General features: G+C 39.3%; 1 protein-coding gene across 4 annotated transcripts; it reads right to left on the bottom strand.

Moving 5' to 3' along the window:
• Window positions 1-1,557: 1,557 nt before the first annotated feature.
• On the bottom strand, window positions 1,558-16,845 carry tfap2c (transcription factor AP-2 gamma (activating enhancer binding protein 2 gamma)). Of its 4 annotated transcripts, XM_078798398.1 has the most exons (9): window positions 16,688-16,807; window positions 14,846-14,877; window positions 14,120-14,593; window positions 13,263-13,314; window positions 11,472-11,543; window positions 9,923-10,145; window positions 7,676-7,794; window positions 4,726-4,867; window positions 1,558-4,527 (listed from the first exon to the last, which is right to left on the bottom strand). In XM_078798398.1, the coding sequence occupies exons 1-9, from the start codon at window positions 16,752-16,754 to the stop codon at window positions 4,239-4,241; spliced, it is 1,470 nt and encodes a 489-aa protein (XP_078654524.1). In that variant the 5' UTR covers window positions 16,755-16,807; the 3' UTR covers window positions 1,558-4,238. The 4 variants fall into 4 exon arrangements, with proteins under 4 accessions (XP_078654524.1, XP_057911575.1, XP_057911577.1 ...); XM_058055592.2 differs by lacking the exon at window positions 14,846-14,877 and having other exon boundaries at window positions 16,688-16,845; XM_058055594.2 differs by lacking the exons at window positions 11,472-11,543; window positions 14,846-14,877 and having other exon boundaries at window positions 16,688-16,845.
• Between the last annotated feature and the right edge of the window lie 391 nt (window positions 16,846-17,236).

Genomic DNA, 17,236 nt, shown 5'->3' on the forward strand with positions numbered 1-17,236 from the left:
GACTAAACATATCAGGTAAGTTTACAGTCATTTACACATACATTTATGTAAGTTTATCTCCAATACTAGCAAGAGTACTCCATAAACTCATCTTTTCTTATCGGAACTACTTTGATACCCCAAAAATTCCCCCCAAATTTGGGGGTAAAATGGCTCTTTTCATAGTAAAGGTTGCCGACCCCTGCTCGATATGAAGGTTTCTCCTTGTCGGAGGAATGCAAGGAAAAATTACTGCTTTACTGGGCAGTTACACCTGATTCAGACACCGGTTATGTATTGGGGAGCACCCAGTGAGTGTCTCCTAAACCCTCCATAACATCTTACTCTTCCCCCAACTTTCACCGATACCTCCTTCCTCATCCTATCATCTGATCTCTAACACCAGCGACTTCTAGTCAACCGCTGAGCCACTGCGCTGACAGTTCTGGTTGAACAGGTTCTGAGGGGAGAGGCTGATACTTGTCGAGCTGACATGTACGCGCTAATGGCTACGCCTCGGCCTTTTTCCAAAATGCTACCTTCGGTCCTCGGCAGGAACCTGTGAGGAAAGAAGGGCCACTTTGCAACAGCGATTATGCCCAAATAAGCATGACAGAGCAGCCACTTACCGGATGAGTGACTCATGATTAGTCCATTTTGCTGTTGGTACGTCAGAGGTGTCGAACTCTGGACGCCGTACAACTGGTTGGGAGAAATATCATGAGTGACGCAGAAAGGAAACAGACATAAGAGATGAAATTTCAAACAAAAAAAAAAAGCATAATTAACTCGGGATGGTTTCTGAAAACGACTGTATCAACCCAAACAAGTTAAAGTGGTACAACCCAAATAGTGGCTTTCTCAGGGAAAAATTTCAAATTTAATAAAATAAAAAATAAAAAAACACTCCGGTATGTCAAGAGCATCAGCAAAGTCAAGGTTTCAAAATAAAAGCACTGCGATAAAATAATATGTTTGCTCACAGCAGGCGGTCGGGTCTTTAAAGCCAGGAATTGTTTCTTACAACATTGATGGGGTAGGGGAGAAATGTCTTTTTTTTTTTTATACATTATTTTCCGTAAACAATTCCCAAATTTTGCAAATATTGTCAGGTATTGTATTGTCAGCAAATTTCACAAGATTTCACCAGCTTTGCAAAACGCTCAAAGATCCTCTATATCAGTGGTCCCAACCTTTTTGGACCCATGGAACCACCTCTGTTTTCTCGTTTTCTCATTATATACATAATTGTGATCAAATTGATCTAATGTATTAGGTATTGTGTAAAACTAAGAAGGGAACAACATTAAATTAAAAGCACCCACAAACCCACCATCCACAAGTAAGAGATCAGGGTTGGTTTTTCAGTCAGAATATTATAACGTCGAATATAAACATTAGCTCTCAATAACGTCACCTTTATCGGTATCTGTATTTTGGAACAAATATGAAGTGAAAAAAAATGGTAAAAATACACTTGGCACAGTGCGATGGTGCATTCAAGTACTGTTAAACATAGTGGGTAGCATGCAAAATTCGATGCATTTACAGAAAAATTATTAAAGTTATTATATAGTTATTAGTTATTATTATTTAAATTTGAGTTATTTAAAAATGTATTTTTTTAGTGCCTGTTGGTTGGAGACTACTAAAAGTATTTAGCTTCTTCTTTAGCTTTCTTTAGTCTGTGTTACTACCACATAAGGGTATCAGTAACGTGTGATGATAACCATAGAACGCAAATGAGACTAATTGCACTATAGAAGAGCATCTGGCTGCTCAACACCACTAACATCAGCAACACATTTTTTATCATTAGAACAAGGATTAATATATTGACATTTTCAAGTGTAAAAAGAAGTTAGTAAACTCGGATTACTGAACAGATTTTTTACATGGTTGACATTTTAAATTGTCATTCAAGTGTAACAAGAAGTTTATATATATATCGATTAAAATATTGATTGTGATTAATCACATTGTACACAATTAACTCAGAATTAATCGCATTTAATCGCAGATTGAAATACGTTTTTATCTATAATAAGCAGGGGAAATCTGTTTGTGGTGAACAATATGATGTGCAACTACAACAATCATTGTTGTTTGTTTACCACTATTTATAAAACTTTATTAAACAAAAAAAAAATAAAAGTAGACACCCTCTAATGTTGTGTAGAGGTGAATTTGACGATTCAATTTTCCTTATTGCCTGTGTTTTTCTAATTTATCACAGCTTTATTTAACTTTTTGTTGTTGACAGTTCACAATGTGACTTAAAATATCACCTGAACAGTTAAGAAAAAAAAAGTTTCCATGATGCCTGGAGCCAATTGGTTTGTATCCTTTTAAAATTAGAACAGCTCGAACGTTGTGAGTCCATCACATGATGCTGCCTGGCTTCACAGAGGCCAAAAACTACACAACAGCAAATAATGAAGCCTTTCTTCTCCTCACTTTGCTGTTTAATTAAAAGGAAAATGGTCATACACATGACCAATCAGTGAAATAGCGAGACAATACCGTGTCTCGCTATAAAACATCACGTCTAGTTTTTCCTGATTTTTTTTGTGTATCTTTTACATCATCATGATCAGCACGCCCAACTTCCTAATCTTCTACTCAATAGAAAACTAACCCGTTTATTATAAAACACGTCATCATAAAAACCACACACCAACAAAAACAAAATAAAAATATTTACAATAACAACAACAAAAAAAGCCAATTAAATTACAACATAAATTAGAAAATATTTACATCTGGGACAGGAGGGTGGATAAAATTCTATATTGGGATTTAATGTCTAATCAGAAAGAAATATGTACAGTATATGTCCACTCATTCTCACAACACACAAAGTAAACTCATCATTAGGTTGTCTTTTTTTTTAAATACTAAGAGGATATAACGTGGTAAACAAATGAATAACTTGACTCATTTATAATTAATGAATACATTCATTCAATGATTCTCAAACTTCTTAATACCTAAATATATTTTTAAAAATTGCATTTAAACCTCAGCGACTCGAATTTCAATTGTATGGAAACACAGGTAATCGACAATATGGATTTCCACACAATGTGTGTCATTGTTTTTCGTAGTACACACCTCATACGTTGGTAATATTGTATAGATACGTGATAATACTAGTAAAATGCACAACATGCATGTACCAATAAAGTCGACAATTTTTGTTTTTTTCAATGTTTACGTCTTTAAGATTCACTGATAATGCTTTTTCGCCAAGAGTTGAGATGTCGCAGTTTGTCCAGAGGTCCTTCAACGCACCATAGCTGTGTGCTTATACACATATATTTGTTTGGCTTTGGAAGGACTTGGTAATATCAGAAACTGTTACTGGAATTATACCATGGAATTATACCATGACTCCACTCATAGATTACATGACATTATTATACATTATTAATGAGTAGCTATACTTTTTGTGCTTTAAATGTGTTTAATAAATATGTGAATCATCTTTTTAGGGCTTAAACCTGAATTGTATTGCGAGTGAACAATGGCAATCGAAGAGACAAGGGTGAATGTTCAACATGATAAATATTTCCTGTGCACGTGTAGTTACTCAAATATTTACAGTATATGTTAAACATCATTTTTGTAGTGTATCGTCTAATATAATTATATTTTTAGTTCAAATTTTAATAATTCCACGTACTACCGATGGTACTGGTATCACAGTTTAAGAATCAGTGAATGAATGGATTCCGATGTCCATCATTAGTTTTAAAGACATGGCAGCATCCTCTGTGTGAACACTGACGAGGTTTCTCTTGGACCCCATCAGACTGAAGGTCAGTAAAGTACAATAACACTGGATCCATCCTGACGTGAGTGACGTGGTGCAGCACAAACAATAATCAGATTTTTTTTTCGACTTTTTTTAAACCAGAAAGAATTGCGTCTCTTTTTCATAAAACGTGGTCCTTGTGTTGAGACACAGGAAATCAGAGGATTTGCCTCCAGACGGCACTGAGTAGGAGGAGAAGAAGGAGGAGGAGGAGGATGGGGAGATCACAGCATCTTGAAATGATGTCCTCTTGAGGGGAAATAAAAGAAAAAAAAACAGCACACCTGCTCTTGTCCTCCACCAACGTCTCCCAAAGTTGTTTGTCATGTTAACAGACAGCTCTCCATTGTAGAAAAGTCAAAAAAAAAAAAAAAAAAAAAGCATACGGCAACATGAAGGATGCTTCTCCGAGTTCAAAAATGGATTCTCCCAGGAGAGCGTCTCATTTCCGGTGCTTGTCCAGTTTATCAGCCGCTTTGCTCCCGCCATCTCCCGCCGTGTCGCCGCCAGCGCTCAGGTACATCTTATCCACCTGTTTGAGGGCCTCGTTCAGGTAGTTCTGCAGCGACGTCATTGCGGCGCAGATGGCCGGTGAACCGAATCCGTGGCTGATGAGGCTGAAGTGAGTCAAGCATCCCTGGATGCCCGGCTCCAGGATGGGCGCCGGCCGCGAGTTGCCCAGCGGTGAGCGGTCCTGGGTCAGCAGGTCGGTGAACTCCTTGCAAATTTGCCTGCAGGATTTAAGAGGAACTATTACAAAAGCAATCAAGGATTTACTACATCTGGTTAATTTGAAAGCTTTATTTGTTTACCAACACTACAAGTCTTGTTATGATTTGACGTAATACTCTTTGTAGTATTTCCAGCTAAATCCGGGTGTGATGCACACAGAAGTCTTCTAATAAAAGGGAAATTCCTCTGGCACTCACTTGGCAGCGAGGAGCATGTTCTTGCGTGAATTAACCTCATTGCGTTCCACGTGAGGCCTGCCCAGGTACTCTGCAATCGCCTTGGCAGGAAACTCCGTCTCACACACGTAACCGAAGTCTCTGGCTAAGTGAACCGCTTCACCTGAGGAGAAAGAAAACAAACAAAAGCGTCATAAGAGCTTCAAATTCAAGAGTGCACTGTTAATATGACACAGACTTTTTCCAGACTATACAGAAAATAGAGTGGTATTACAAAGTGTTGGACCGCGTCCTGATTTCGTACTTTTTTTTTTTTCGTACTGAAGCAGGACAAGCATCCAAAACCTACCAGCAAGTCCACCTCTGAATGGCTGAAGAAAAACACAATGAAGACTTTGGAGTGGCCTAGTCAAAGTCCTAACCCCGGGGGGGGGGGGATATTTTCACTTGTCTGGGGGGCCAGAACATATATACAGTATAACCCACACACACACACTATTTTATGCTTATAATTTTCCTTGAATTCATCCATTTATTTTCTGCAGCTTATCCTCACGAGGGTCACGGGGGTGCTGGAGCCTATCCCAGCTGTCTTCGGGCGAGAGGCGGGGTACACCCTGGACTGGTCGCCAATCACAGTGCACATATAGACAAACAACCATTCACACTCACATTCATACCTATGGACAATTTGGAGTCGCCAATTAACCTAGCATGTTTTGGACTAACCACTCACACCAGCTCCAAAAAAGATTAAAATATGTAATTTAAAAAAATTTCATAATATGAGAAACAAACAAGATGAGAATGAGAATTCTAAAAAGTACAGGAATAATGTTGAAACGTGTAAAAATAAAATGGAAATGCGAGCATAAAAGTGTAATGTATATATTTTCATTCATTCATTCATTTTCTACCGCTTATCCTCACGAGGGTCGCGGGGGGTGCTGGAGCCTATCCCAGCTGTCTTCGGGCGAGAGGCGGGGTACACCCTGGACTGGTCGCCAGCCAATCACAGGGCACATATAGACAAACAACCATTCACACTCACATTCATACCTATGGACAATTTAGTCTTTAGCCTTCTTTAGTCTGTGTTAAAACCACATACGGGTACCAGTGACGTGTGATGATAACCATAGAACACAAATGAGACTAATTGCCCTAGAGAAGAGCATCTGGTATTGAGCAGCCAGAATATATTTAATTTTCCATAGCTCTCCAGACCTGGAAATTAATCAAATCAAATTCCACACTTTTCCATACTTGCATAGGAACCCAGATATTATCCCTTAGCTCCAAGGTAAGATGAGCTGATATGAATAAGTTCCCCTCTTAAATTGCATGATCATGATGGGCTCATGTGAATCAAAACGCCAGAAGAGGGGTTTTGCCTAAGGGGGTCTACTGGCCCCTACACTACAGTGGAGGATGCGGGTTCCTATTCAGAAGCTTTAAGGTCAGCCGGGCCTCCTGGCAAGATGCACACTGGATAACAAGGCTCGATTGAGGCACTAAGGTCCCTAAATAACACACAGCATTCAGACATTCTCGGAGTCATCAGACTGTTTATCAAAATCAGAAGGAAAACAGGAAGAAAGAGTCTAACCGTACTGTGGGTTGTCGCCCGTGGCTAGTTGATTACTGTCGGGGTTAAGGTACGACTGCCAAGTGCTGGAAACTCCTAAATGTCTCCATGCATGATGATGCAGCGATAAAAGGAGAAGAGCATGTGGTGGTGCAAGACTCCCCCAGGAGAATGACACAATGAACTGGATTGTGTTCAGCTGATTCTGGTACTCGGGAAAAAAAAAAGTGGGGAGCCACTGCAGACCAAACACTTGCAGATGGAAGGTGCTATTGAGCATGGCATACTTTTTGGGGGGGGTAAGCCACAATCACATATATTGACTGACTATTGTCGTTCATTCATTCATTTTCTACCGCTTATCCTCACGAGGGTCGCGGGGGGTGCTGGAGCCTATCCCAGCTGTCTTGGGGCGTGAGGCGGGGTACACCCTGGACTGGTCACCAGCCAATCACAGGGCACATATAGACAAACAACCATTCACACTCACATTCATACCTATGGACAATTTGGAGTCGCCAATTAACCTAGCATGTTTTTGGAATGTGGGAGGAAACCGGACTACCCGGAGAAAAACTCCGCACAGAGATGCCCGAGGGTGGAATCAAACCCGGGTCCCCTAGCTGTGGGGCCTGCGCACTAACCACTCACACCAGTTCCAAAAAAAACAGATTAAAATATGTAATTTAAAAAAATGTGATAATATTATGAGAAACAAACAAGATGAGAATGAGAATTCGAAAAAGTCTGCAGTGAGGTATCACTCTGATGAAAAATCCACACTAACATTCAATCATTTTCTACTGCTTATCATCATGACGGTCGCAGGGGTGCTGGAGCCTATCCCAGCTGTCTTTGGGCGAGAGGCGGGGTACACCCTGGACTGGTCACCAGCCAATCACAGGGCACATATAGACAAACAACCATTCACACTCACATTCATACCTATGGACAATTTGGAGTCGCCAAATAACCTAGCATGTTTTTGGACTAACCACTCACACCAGATCCAAAAAAACAGATTAAAATATGTAATTTAAAAAAAAATCATAATATTATGAGAAACAAACAAGATGAGAATGAGAATTCTAAAAAGTACAGGAATAATGTAGGAATAATGCAGCCCTATTGTCGTTCAATGCTGTTAAAAAAAAGGACACAGAGTCCCGACGTTAAGACAAAAGCTGTGCTACTTACGTTCCATCGCTAAGAATGTCAATGATGAATGGCGTTAAGGGCACGGCTTTTCCTGAGCACTTATAGCGCTTTTGAAACATGTAGATTGACATTCCTGCATTCTCACTTTATTGAAGCCACATTCTAGGCCGAGACTAATTACAGTTGACGAGGGAGAAACGTCGCTGAGTGAGTGACATGTCCTACCTTCCACCAGTGAGGTAAGTAGAGTGACGTTGGCCGCCTTTCGTCTTCCAGCAGGCAAGTTGAGCCCGATTTTGTCCAGTTTTTCTCTAAGCGAGCGTCCGCCATTTTTCGATTTAGCTCTACAGAGACACAACACACATGCACAAATTAACGTGACTGTCAACTTAGCAAAAGTAATCAAGTTTTAACACAAAATAAGATAAAAACACAATAAAAAGGTCATTGCATTTGAAGTTCAATGGAAACTAAAAATTCTAAAGTAGCACAAATGTACTTTTAATTTGAAGTGCTTAACTTGTTTATACACTTGTCCGGCTGTTATGAATGTTAAAATTGTAATGCTGCGTATTTTATGACAGCAGAACACATTGTTTTGTAACAAAAATGAAGAAGTAATAGGAATAATAATAATAATAATAATAATAATAATAATAATAATAATAATAATATTAAATAATAGTATTTTAATAATTATTATAAAATTATATTATTATATAATATTATATATTTTTTATTACAATATTATATTAATAATATTAATTAATAATAGGAAAAAAATATGTAAAAAATAAAGGGAAAAACACTGTTGGGATTGGTTGATGTTGAGCATTAAAAAAAAAAGGTTGGACATGCAACACATACTGAATACATTTTTTGTAACAAAAATAAAAAAATAATAGGAAAAAAAACAATGTATAAAATAAAGGGAAAAACACAGTTGGGATTGATTGGTGTCGAGCATTTAAAAAAAGAAAGGTTGTACATGCAGTGCATACTAAACACATTGTTTTGTAACAAAAATTAAGAAATAATAGAAAAAAAAACAATGTATAAAATAAAGGGAAAAACACAGTTGGGATTGATTGGTGTCGAGCATTTAAAAAAAGAAAGGTTGTACATGCAGTGCATACTGAACACATTGTTTTGTAACAAAAATTAAGAAATAATAGAAAAAAAAACCAATGTAAAAAATAAAGGAAAAACATTTTTGGGATTGATTGATGTCGAGCATTAAAAAAAAAAATGGTTGGTCAAAATAACCTGCCAGACGAGCCCTTGCCAGCTCACCCACACAGGATCTATTAATATCAAATAAATTGCACATAAACAAGCTCTTTACTTTACCCAAAAGGCCAAGAGAAAATGAAGCAGGCATCACCCATACCGTTTGTGTCATCTGCAATAACACAACATAAGTCCCTCTTTGATGCTTTTTTTTTTTACGCATGAGTGGCGGTCAAGCGATGGGCAGCGTCTTTCGGGGTATGTGTGTATATGTGTGTGTGCGTTCGTGCATGTGTGGTGGCCCTTTGCTTCACCATCCCCCCCACCCCCCACTAACAATCCTCCTCCTCCTCCGTACTAAATGACCTACTTTAAAAAAAAAATGCTTAAACACGGACACATGGGAAGAGCCAAACGTGCACTCCAAGCACAAAATTGCCAGTCAGCGGTGTTGGACAGTGTATACTGTAACCTCATACACACACTACATGTGGCAAGAGGTCATCTCACTGCCAACACTCATATCAGTGTAGTTATTGTCTGCAGTGAGGTATCACTCTGAGGAAAAATCCACACTAACATTCATTCATTCATTTTCTACCGCTTATCGTCATGACGGTTGCGGGCGTGCTGGAGCCTATCCCAGCTGTCTTATAAGCGAGAGGCGGGGTACACCCTGGACTGGTCGCCAGCCAATCACAGGGCACATATAGACAAACAACCATTCACACTCACATTCATACCTATGGACAATTTGGAGTCGCCAATTAACCTAGCATGTTTTTGGAATGTGGGAGGAAACCGGAGTACCCGGAGAAAACCCACGCATGCACGGGGAGAACATGCAAACTCCACACAGAGATGGCCGAGGGTGGGATTGAACCCAGGTCTCTTAGCTGCGCACTAACCACTCAACCGCCATGCAGCCTAGCTTGGGTATATATATCACAAAAATATCTTGCGTTTGACTTGCTGCAAAACAGCTGGCTTTTCCTCTATGAAAGGACGACAGTGACAAGCACCTTCTAGATCATGCAAACCCCCTCTCGTTCAGGACGTTCTCCACGTACAATATTTCTCTGTATTTGTATTTTTTGTATTCATTTTTTATCATCACGGCACAGAGAATCGAACCCAGGTCTTCAGGATCTCCTGACTGTGTAGCCAACATGCTAACCACTAGGCCACCCTTTTTACTATTTGACAAGCTTATGTGACAATTGAAAGGTTTAGTGCTCTGACCTGCGTAAAACTCCGCCCAGCAGTGATGCGTTCAGGCACTCTGGTGGCGAAAGTCGCCTCTGGACCTCGGCAACCGTTACTTTGTACTTGGAGGTGGAGCTCAGCAGCGAGAGGCGACCCGGGACAGAGCAGAACACCTCGGTGGGGTTTGAAACCATGCCCAGCAAGGACTCCTTCTGGAAGGGGAGGCCCAGTGCGTTGCCTTTGGGAAGAGTCACAGGCCCTGACAGGAAGGAAGGAAGGAAGGACAGTACGGGTGAGATGCTGAGGAGTCAGTTTGATTGATAGCCGATGATGATTTATATTATCTTTTTTTTAAGGTAAAGTTAAACATGGTTTATTTGGATTTAGAAGGGATTTTGGGGGAATTTTGAACTGGATGGGTCATTGATGGTCCCTGAGCCTGCATGAGCTACAGGGACATGCACACACATCACCAAAGGGACACACTTAACAAAAAAAGCAACACATTCCACAAAAATGGCCAACAAGATGCAGCAAAAATGCTATATTGTCACATCAAGGGTTTCATTGTAGGGGGTATGATCTTTTTTTCTGCAAACAACCACAAGAATGTTAACCATCTTCTAAATGTTTTACTACAATACACTCCATTCCACAAAATAGCCCAAAATTTAATTTTTTTGCCACAAAAATGCTGCATTTTCGGGGGGGTTTAAGGTTAGACTGATTCATGTTTATCATATTCATAAACAAAAAATTAAAAACAAATGTTTTTCTAGTAAATAAAAAGTATTTTCATATTTACACATGTCACAAATATGACTGACAAGTTGCTGTATTTTGCTACAAAAGTATAATTACAAAATAGATCATGTGACTGAAGTAGTTATATATTATCTTTATGGAATACATGAAACAAAATATGAAGCTTTTTCCGAGTAACCGCAAAAATTGTGATAAGACAAACACAGCTGAACTTTGCAGTGTGCAATATACTGTAATATTGCAATATTTTGCAATGCAATATTGCAATATTTTGCCTTCCGACAAGATAGCTGACAAGTTGCAACAATAAAGCTAATGCTATGTACATCACTTCAAAGTGGTTCATGTTAGGGGTAACACATATCTGTAATACTCCTCACTGACGGGGCTTGGAGATGGGAGGGGGGCACTGAACACTAATCACTGACCATGTACCATGTGTTATCTACTGGGGAAAAAATACTACATGTAGTGTTGTATTTTGCCATGCATGGATGCGACATTGTGTGGTTAATACTAACTACTGTACTAACAGTGTAATAACAGTGCATTATTTTTGTTATGCCTACTAAAGTATCAAACCCAGGGTCACATACATACATTAAACTCCTGATCTAATATCAGCTAATCAGCCAACATCCTTAATTAAAAATCGACACTATAAATATATCCGTTTACAGTATTTTGAGTGTAATAAAAGGGCTGAGATATGATCCCCCCCCCTCTACATCAGCACGTACAGTCACTGGACACATAAGGACAATACAGCACACTAAATAAATACACAACAAAGCTACTGCATATCATTCTTCATCCTCACCCGCAAGGATGCCCCCCTGATAACAAGTCCTCTGTACGCGATCAAGGCTCCTGCCCCCTCGCAGTCCTAATACTGAGACACAAATCACAAGAGTCACATGTGGAGGCTGCATGGTGCACATATCGCTGACGGACTGACGGACTGACTGTGATGTGACGCCGCCGCGTTTTCCCCGAGTGGAAAGAAAGCCTAGTTTGCCCACAGCATACCCTTGAGCGTGGGAACAGGACGTGATGAGTCATTACTATGGCTCTATCACATTCCGATCTGTCTAGCTAAAGCATTTTTTTATGTAGGTTTCCTGCATCATGACTGAACTTTATTATTTGTTCATTATCATATTATGAATGTACTTTTTGCAAATCATATCTTTAATATTATTACTCTTTTTGTTTATTCAACAAAATAAAAACTATCCACTATGGGTCATGATCTGCTTGATACGCAGTTAAAAGCCCAAAGACAATATCTCAGGTTTGTGGCAATTGCTAATGCTAATGCTAATGCTAATGCTGAATGTTAACTGCCGGGCCTCTTATAATCGTCGGGTGCGTGGTGTAAAAAACTGAATAGTGTACAATTAGAACAAAACATTGCCATTTACCAGTTGTGGCTGTAGGCAACCTCCAATATAGCAGTAGCATCATGAGTGGTCAGCATCCACAGCCTTTATCTACCTCTGTGTGCACTTTAAAAAACTACTCATGCCTTAAATGCCTTGTCCTTACTGCTATTACAACATGTAATTTAAAAATAATACAAATTAATAAATGAAGAAGTCGTCAAAGAGAAATATATTTTTGTTCACTTTCTCATGCACTCCAAAACATTATTAAAACTAAAAAAACTAAGTTGGCATATATAATTTCATAAATAAAAGCGTGTCTGATTTCCCCCTCTTATTTGTGGTTTATGTCAACAAACACCGTAGCTACTATTACTATTTTTACTGTTGGTATATTTGTTAGTAATATTCTGTCATAGGGTCAATATTCAACAAAACTATTATTTTCCCTGTGGTGCTAATATTCCTTGGTAATGTTCCAATGCCGATTCAAAGCCAGCACAATAAAGATGTGACCCCTGGGCCGGACTTTGAAGACCTCTGACATATACAGTACAATGTATGCCAATACATGATGTTAGGGTCCACCATTTATAACATCTATACTCTTCTTTTTAAAAGTGATGCTGTAATGCGTACCTCATTGAGTCGAGGTATACGTATAAAGGTTTTGTGATCTAAAACCCACATCGATCAGTCTCTGCTTCTATCCATCTGTCATCAAAGACATTAAGTGACAGAACATGAGTCTGTCAATGATTAAAAATGTTATTAGACAACGTGCTGTGGTTCTGACTCAAAGCATGTATAATAGATTCCCGATGACAAAGCACGCGGGAATTAAGCATCTCAATCAAAACAGTTCATGTCCCAACAAATTACTAAAACTTCACATGCAATGCAAGGCTGCACCCCGCCACACCCCTTCATCCCAATGTGGGATCATCTCCTAATTTCCTGCTCTGGCAAGATGCCATAAAGATTGTTGGAGTTTTTTTCTTTTGTTTTGTTTCAAACACACCCAAAATGGGATCACATGTAGCTTAAGTTAAGTGCATCTCACAGGTAATGGAGGATCATCAACCAAGAGGGTGTAGATGCACAACAAGGCAGAGGATTTAACGTAACTATCCAGCAGTTGTGTGTAATTACAGCAGCTTTTACAACCCAGGAAGCATATTTTTGTCTTTTTTTTTTTTGTTATAATGTTAATATTAGACACTCACCTTTTTTGATAACGGTCTGATCTGCCATGATAATACTGTGGTCATCTACGTGCTGAGAAAAAGAACAAAGTGCAATTTCAAATTAAAAGCATATTATGTATTAAGGGTGTCCAAACTGTGTTTTTTTTCTTTAAAGAGGGCCACATGCAGAAAAAAGACGTTATTTTGAAATTGAACTGATAGCAAAACCTTATTTAAATGTTTCCAAATTTTGGGGGACTCAAAATCAGGGGTCAGGGGTCCTTGTCGAAACTAAACCCCCACTCATGTCAGAAGAACTATATGCATGCCACATTCTATAGCATGGACCATGGGGCCCTATGTACAGCTAGTTCCTGGTGTAAGGAATGGGACAAGAAAAAAATAAGCTGCGGCCCATTCATGGGACTGTTTACTTTCACATGTGCCCTCTACAATATGCCATTATGAGCATAATAATTATCAGTGTGGATACATTTCATGATTTGTATTATTGCCGTAGTAGTGGTGTACAATTGCCTCATAATGAGAGCTGTTTTTAATATTTTGCTGGAAAGGTAGAAATAAATATATCAAATTATTGTCTTTTCTGAGTTTTTAATACTCGTAGATATGTGCAGGTACACAAGCATACACATTATTTATAGTTGAGATATTGTTATTCATGAGGAAAAAAATTGAACATTTTTCAGTACATTGCACCATTTTGCTGTTTTTAAAAATATATTATTTTAAATATATAATTACATTACAATACAATACATTTAAGTGGTGGTCCTCAAATGGTGCTCAGGCTGCACTTTGGGCAACTTAATTATGAAATATTTTGAAGTGTGGGGTACCATGTTTGAAATACTATTCAAGTAACATTCACTGACCTGCACGTCCTCCATCCCATGGCCCATGTCATGCATGCCCATGTTCTCCCCGATCACCGACGACTCAATGCCGTGTGCATGCGGTGCAAGAAGCTCCGGCCGGCGGAAGGCTTCCCTTCTCACCCCGGAGGAACCGCCTCCCTCCAGGCCGAGGATCTGGCTTGCCAGGCCGCTCCTGCCGTGCGCAGCCAGGCCCTCCTGGCTTTGGCGACCGGGCCACGGCGGCTGCTGCTGCTGGTTGGACACCGGCGAGGACTGGTGGATGGAGTTGATGCTGAACGGGTCGGCCAGGTGGGAGTAAGGGTCACCGGACTGCGGGTAGGAGATGGGCTGGTATGGGGGAGGAAAGTACGGCGGTTGGAAGTCCGAGCTGGCCGAGTGTGAGAGGGAGGGAGACGGGCTGTAGAGGTGTTGGCTGACAGCTGGCAGGTGAGGCAACCGCGGGTTGCCATTGCTGCTGCCGTCGTGTCTCTCCTGGAAGATGGAGGATAATAGATAAACGTCATCAAATATAATTTACAGTATTTACAATTAAACGGAAATTTTGACATCCTGCTCAGTTGTTAGCCGTTATTAATTTTTTCGCTATTGTAAAAACTTTTCCACATCTAAACACATACTTCCACAATGTCACCACACCTGTACGTCTTAACATCATTAATATCAACACTTAAACTTCCAACGTCACCCTCAATCATTCTTTTTTCCCAGTGTCCTTCAACTCACCTCGCAGTCATCCTCATACTTGACGTTGTCGGCTAGTTTCCACAACATAGCGAAACAATTACAAAAAAAACACACGAAAAAGTTAATTTAAAAAGCCGCTTGAGTTAATCCAGGCTGTGTTTGAAAAAAAAATCGACCTTTTTAATGGAGTGGGAATTGGTTGCCACCTCGCCAAAGTGGAAACGTTGCCACTTTGCCACTAATAAAGGAGAGAAAATAAAGAAGTCTCTTCTCCGTGGCGGCTCGGCGCGTCTGTGGAGCAACTGGGCCCAACCAGTGCTTTTTAAAAAACTTGACTCCCTCTTATGGACGAAAACAGCGCAGATATGCAAAATGTCACTCGAGTTTTGACTGGAGGTGGGCGTGATCCTGCTTGGTGACGTCACAGAAAAAAGAAAACCTGAATGGGGACATTTCTGATTGGCCAATTTTTTCCCAGCCAATCAGACTACTGTCCGTCTGGAGGTTGTCAGAAGAGCAAAAAAAAACACAGTGGAAAAGCCTTTTATGGATGTTTTACACTAACTACTCGCTTTTGTCACCCTTTTTTGGACATTTTTATAGTCAGTTTTAGGTAGCTGTGCACACGTGGTTTATTATTCCATTGTTTGTTTACCTTACGAATTATGAAAAGATGATAGTTTATAATATATTATTGGTAGCCATGCAATAATATATATGTTTAGTTATTTACATAGTACATTACAATTGCAGCCTAATTAACTACTATATTAATGTCATATTGGGTGTTTTTCTGCAAGTATACAACATTTATTAACAGTAAATATTATGCAACGCTCCAGTTTAATGACTGAATAATGAGCATTCAGATATAGCACTTTTTTCGTTGTTGTTTTCTACAAATGACGTGGTTAAGAATCCTGGTTTCAACTCTAATAAGCCCTGGGGGGGGGGGGGGGGGGGCTAACTGGCATGCAACATTCCCTCCCAAAAGCTACTTTCTTTCTTTACCTCATTTGCATTTTTGGTGGAGCTCTGCAAGGTCCGAAAAAAGGCTGCTTTAAAGATTCAGTATGTATCAATTCAGCCATCAAAATAGTATTACCTCCTTTTTATAACTGCAGACTTGTATTTTTAGGTTTAAATTGCTGTGAATAGGCTATAATAATTAGATGCACGTTTACAGTGACACTTTATAATATTAATTAAATGGGTTTTGCACCGGGCTGGACGAGTACAAACGTCAGATTATAATTCGTGAGATTAAATTATACACTGAAACAGCCGGACCGAGCAGACCCTACAGAGCCAGCATGCATGCATGCATGCATGCATGGGAACAACAAGATGCTCGGCTGGGGTTCGGAGATTAAGTGAAGAAGTGCTTGATTAAAATGTTATTTTACGTCAGAATGGACAGAGGGTAGACTTAAAGGGGCTTACTCACGCTTGGCCTCACGTTTTGAAACACACTCAAATGCTCCCTTGTGTGTGTCTTTTACACATTTTTTAAAGCAATTAAAATAACATTTGTGGCTAAATCTGCATTAAAAATATATATATACAAGGATTAAATTAGATTTATCATCCCAGATGAGACTTTGTAGAATAAAATATAATTATTCATAACCACAAAAGGCATAAATATGTAAGATGTATAAAAATATGTATTTATGAGGTATAATTATCATGTCAAATAACTCTATAGCCCATTATTAACCTGTAAAATGATTAATTATAATTAAAAACAATTCTAAAAGTCATTTAGGAGTATAAAATATTTTTTATCCTACACTAAAACAATTCACAATGAGAAAGACTCCATTTTTTTTCAATTCATTTTCTAAGGTTTTGAGCGTATTAAAAAAAGTTAAAACTCACCCTCCAGTCTATCCTGTCCAGCACAGACATCTGCAAAGCTCCAGTCTCGACCAGTGAGTGAAACCATGAGAGCCTCATATGCTCATCGTCACCTGGTGACTGCTCACTGCGCATGCGCCAGGCACCATCACAACACACCTGAATGGGGCAAAAACGTAATATGCACAAATGATAGTGTGATTTTTTCCTTTCTTTACCTAAAAGAGTAACATTATGATCATTTAAACATTTTTATTAGTAATCTTATTGCTTGTTTTCGCAACTCATTTAACTAATTCCGTAATTATCAGCTATTACAGAACTAAACTATTCCACAGGTTAAAAGCAAAGGCGAAAAAAGAAACAAACACACACATTTCAAGATTAGGTAATTCCACCTCCCACCCTCCCTTTACACAAAAAAGCCACATGGCCTCAGGCTGACCAAAAGAATCCGCTTTCAAAAGCCAGGGAGGCCTTTTAAGGACTAAAAAAACGCCGCCTGTTATCTGATCTTCCACAACACTTTTGACTTTAATTAATGAACACATCAAAAGTGTCGTCACAGCT

This window comes from Doryrhamphus excisus, linkage group LG18 (assembly GCF_037039965.1).
Source record: "Doryrhamphus excisus strain RoL-2023G ecotype Guam linkage group LG18, RoL_Dexc_Guam_v1.1, whole genome shotgun sequence".
Lineage (NCBI taxonomy): Eukaryota > Metazoa > Chordata > Actinopteri > Syngnathiformes > Syngnathidae > Doryrhamphus > Doryrhamphus excisus.

Coding starts and splice junctions, on each gene's coding strand:
- tfap2c (XM_058055592.2), bottom strand. CDS start 16,801: ATGCGCAGTGAGCAGTCACCAGGTGACGATGAGCATATGAGGCTCTCA. Junction 14,594..16,687: donor TGGACAGGATAGACTGGAGG/GTGAGTTTTAAC, acceptor TCCATCTTCCAG/GAGAGACACGACGGCAGCAG. Junction 11,544..13,262: donor TCAGACCGTTATCAAAAAAG/GTGAGTGTCTAA, acceptor TTTGTGTCTCAG/TATTAGGACTGCGAGGGGGC.